The 1610-nt window shown below is 56.2% G+C and overlaps 1 protein-coding gene across 1 annotated transcript in view; it reads left to right on the top strand.

Annotated features, from left to right (window-relative positions):
* Positions 1-1037: 1037 nt before the first annotated feature.
* LOC119326814 (23 kDa jasmonate-induced protein-like) overlaps positions 1038-1610 on the top strand; it is a 1431-nt gene continuing 858 nt past the window's right edge. Inside the window, exon 1 of the mRNA XM_037600415.1 lies at positions 1038-1556. Within this exon, the coding sequence (XP_037456312.1) occupies positions 1116-1556 (441 nt within the window). The 5' untranslated portion in view covers positions 1038-1115. The remainder of the gene's footprint in view (positions 1557-1610) is intronic.

Below are 1610 nucleotides of genomic sequence, written 5' to 3'. Positions count from 1 at the left end.
TGACAGGCACCACCCGACTACTCCGAAAGAGGCACATGTGTCACCTGTCGAGCTGCATCGAACCCGTTGTGTTGATGGAAGGGACGTCCCATACCGCCACCAGCTTCAGAAGGCCGTCGCCATCTCGAGATCCGTACTCCAAGACACCCATAGGACCCTAGAGTCCGCTGCCGTTGATGAAGAGGGGCCGTTGCCCCGATTTCTGGCGCTACAAGGAGCAGTCACCGTCGCACAAGCCGCTGTCGTCGCCCATATAATGGCAACCGCCGCCACGATCCCGCATCGAGCGTCGTCGACGCCGGAGGAAGCTCCGGCCGCCAAGCGCGTCCTTTGACGAGCCCGGGCACGGGATCCCAAGATCTGCCGCCACAAGGACCCACCACCTGGCCCGTCATCCCCGGCGGAGGGGACGCCGCCACAACCATGGTCGGATCCGGGTCAGTCATCGCCGTCGCCACCACCAAGAGCGGATCCGGGCTGAACGCCGCCGCCGCCACTGGCCACGCCCATCCCCACACCTTCATATTCTATAGACACGTCAAGTCGACCGACACGCCATGCCCAGCCAATCTCCACCCATGCAGTCGTCCCGCGCCGCACGACGTCGAACGAGGCGAAGGGAAATCTCGGCCGCAGCTTACGCCGACCGGATCGGCGGTGCACAACGACGACGGCGAGGGAGGGAGCTGGACGCGGCGGACTAGCCCCGGCGGCTAGGGTTCGCCCCCTCAGTCACTCGCAAGAGCGACACGAGGGGGTTGGACGAAACTTACTCTACCTGCTCACTTGAGAAAATATATGTGCTTCCATTTTATTAACCAAGTTTAATATAATACAATATAAATCCTATTCAAATATGTATACACCCTTCACATAGACGTATAAAAGCCATGCTTTCCAAAAGCTGTAAATTAGGTTTCATGACTCTATATAGAGGCCGTAGGAAGTTAGCTAGCTTTGGAAGGGTCGTCAGAAATAATTAATGAAGCTACCTAACCTTGCTAGCTGGAGTATATATATACACGGCCGATGAACGCAGAGGCCATCCATACATGCAAATACTTTTGGTTCCTTATATACTATAATTGGTGAAGGAAGGAAGGAAGGAAGGCCGCATGACGACTCCTTTTGGGCTACCGATCACGGAGGACACCGTGGGAGCATTGTCCAGGTACCATGGAAAGAAGGTGATCACCCAGGATGACTGCGCACGAGAAGCCATGAGGCTGATACACGCCGAGGGCAAGAACCTGGATGCTCTCGAACACGCGTGGAAGCTCAAGGAAAATTATGGCAATGGGATGAGCACCTTGGTCCTCGTCTACAACGCCACCGGCGCCCGCGTGACCTTGGAGCAGAGGCATGACTGGCAAGGCTACGTCTATAGAAACCAGCCGCCGCCCAGCATGCACAACGGCCAGTGGATCTCCTTCCTCCACGTCGGGACCGGCACGGCCAGCCGTGCCGGCAGGGTCTTCCGTGGCCGGGACAAGAACGGCAAAATTCGCGACTTCGTCGTCGCCTGGTTTATCCCGTTGAACCTCCAGCCAACAGCAGTAAGTACTGAGTAGTAGATATCGTCTACATATTTTTTATACATTCATTCGTAA

This window comes from Triticum dicoccoides, chromosome 6B, assembly GCF_002162155.2.
Source record: "Triticum dicoccoides isolate Atlit2015 ecotype Zavitan chromosome 6B, WEW_v2.0, whole genome shotgun sequence".
Classification (NCBI taxonomy): domain Eukaryota; kingdom Viridiplantae; phylum Streptophyta; class Magnoliopsida; order Poales; family Poaceae; genus Triticum; species Triticum dicoccoides.
The sequence above is the reverse complement of the archived record's forward strand: the minus strand, read 5'-3'. Positions and strand labels throughout refer to the sequence as shown.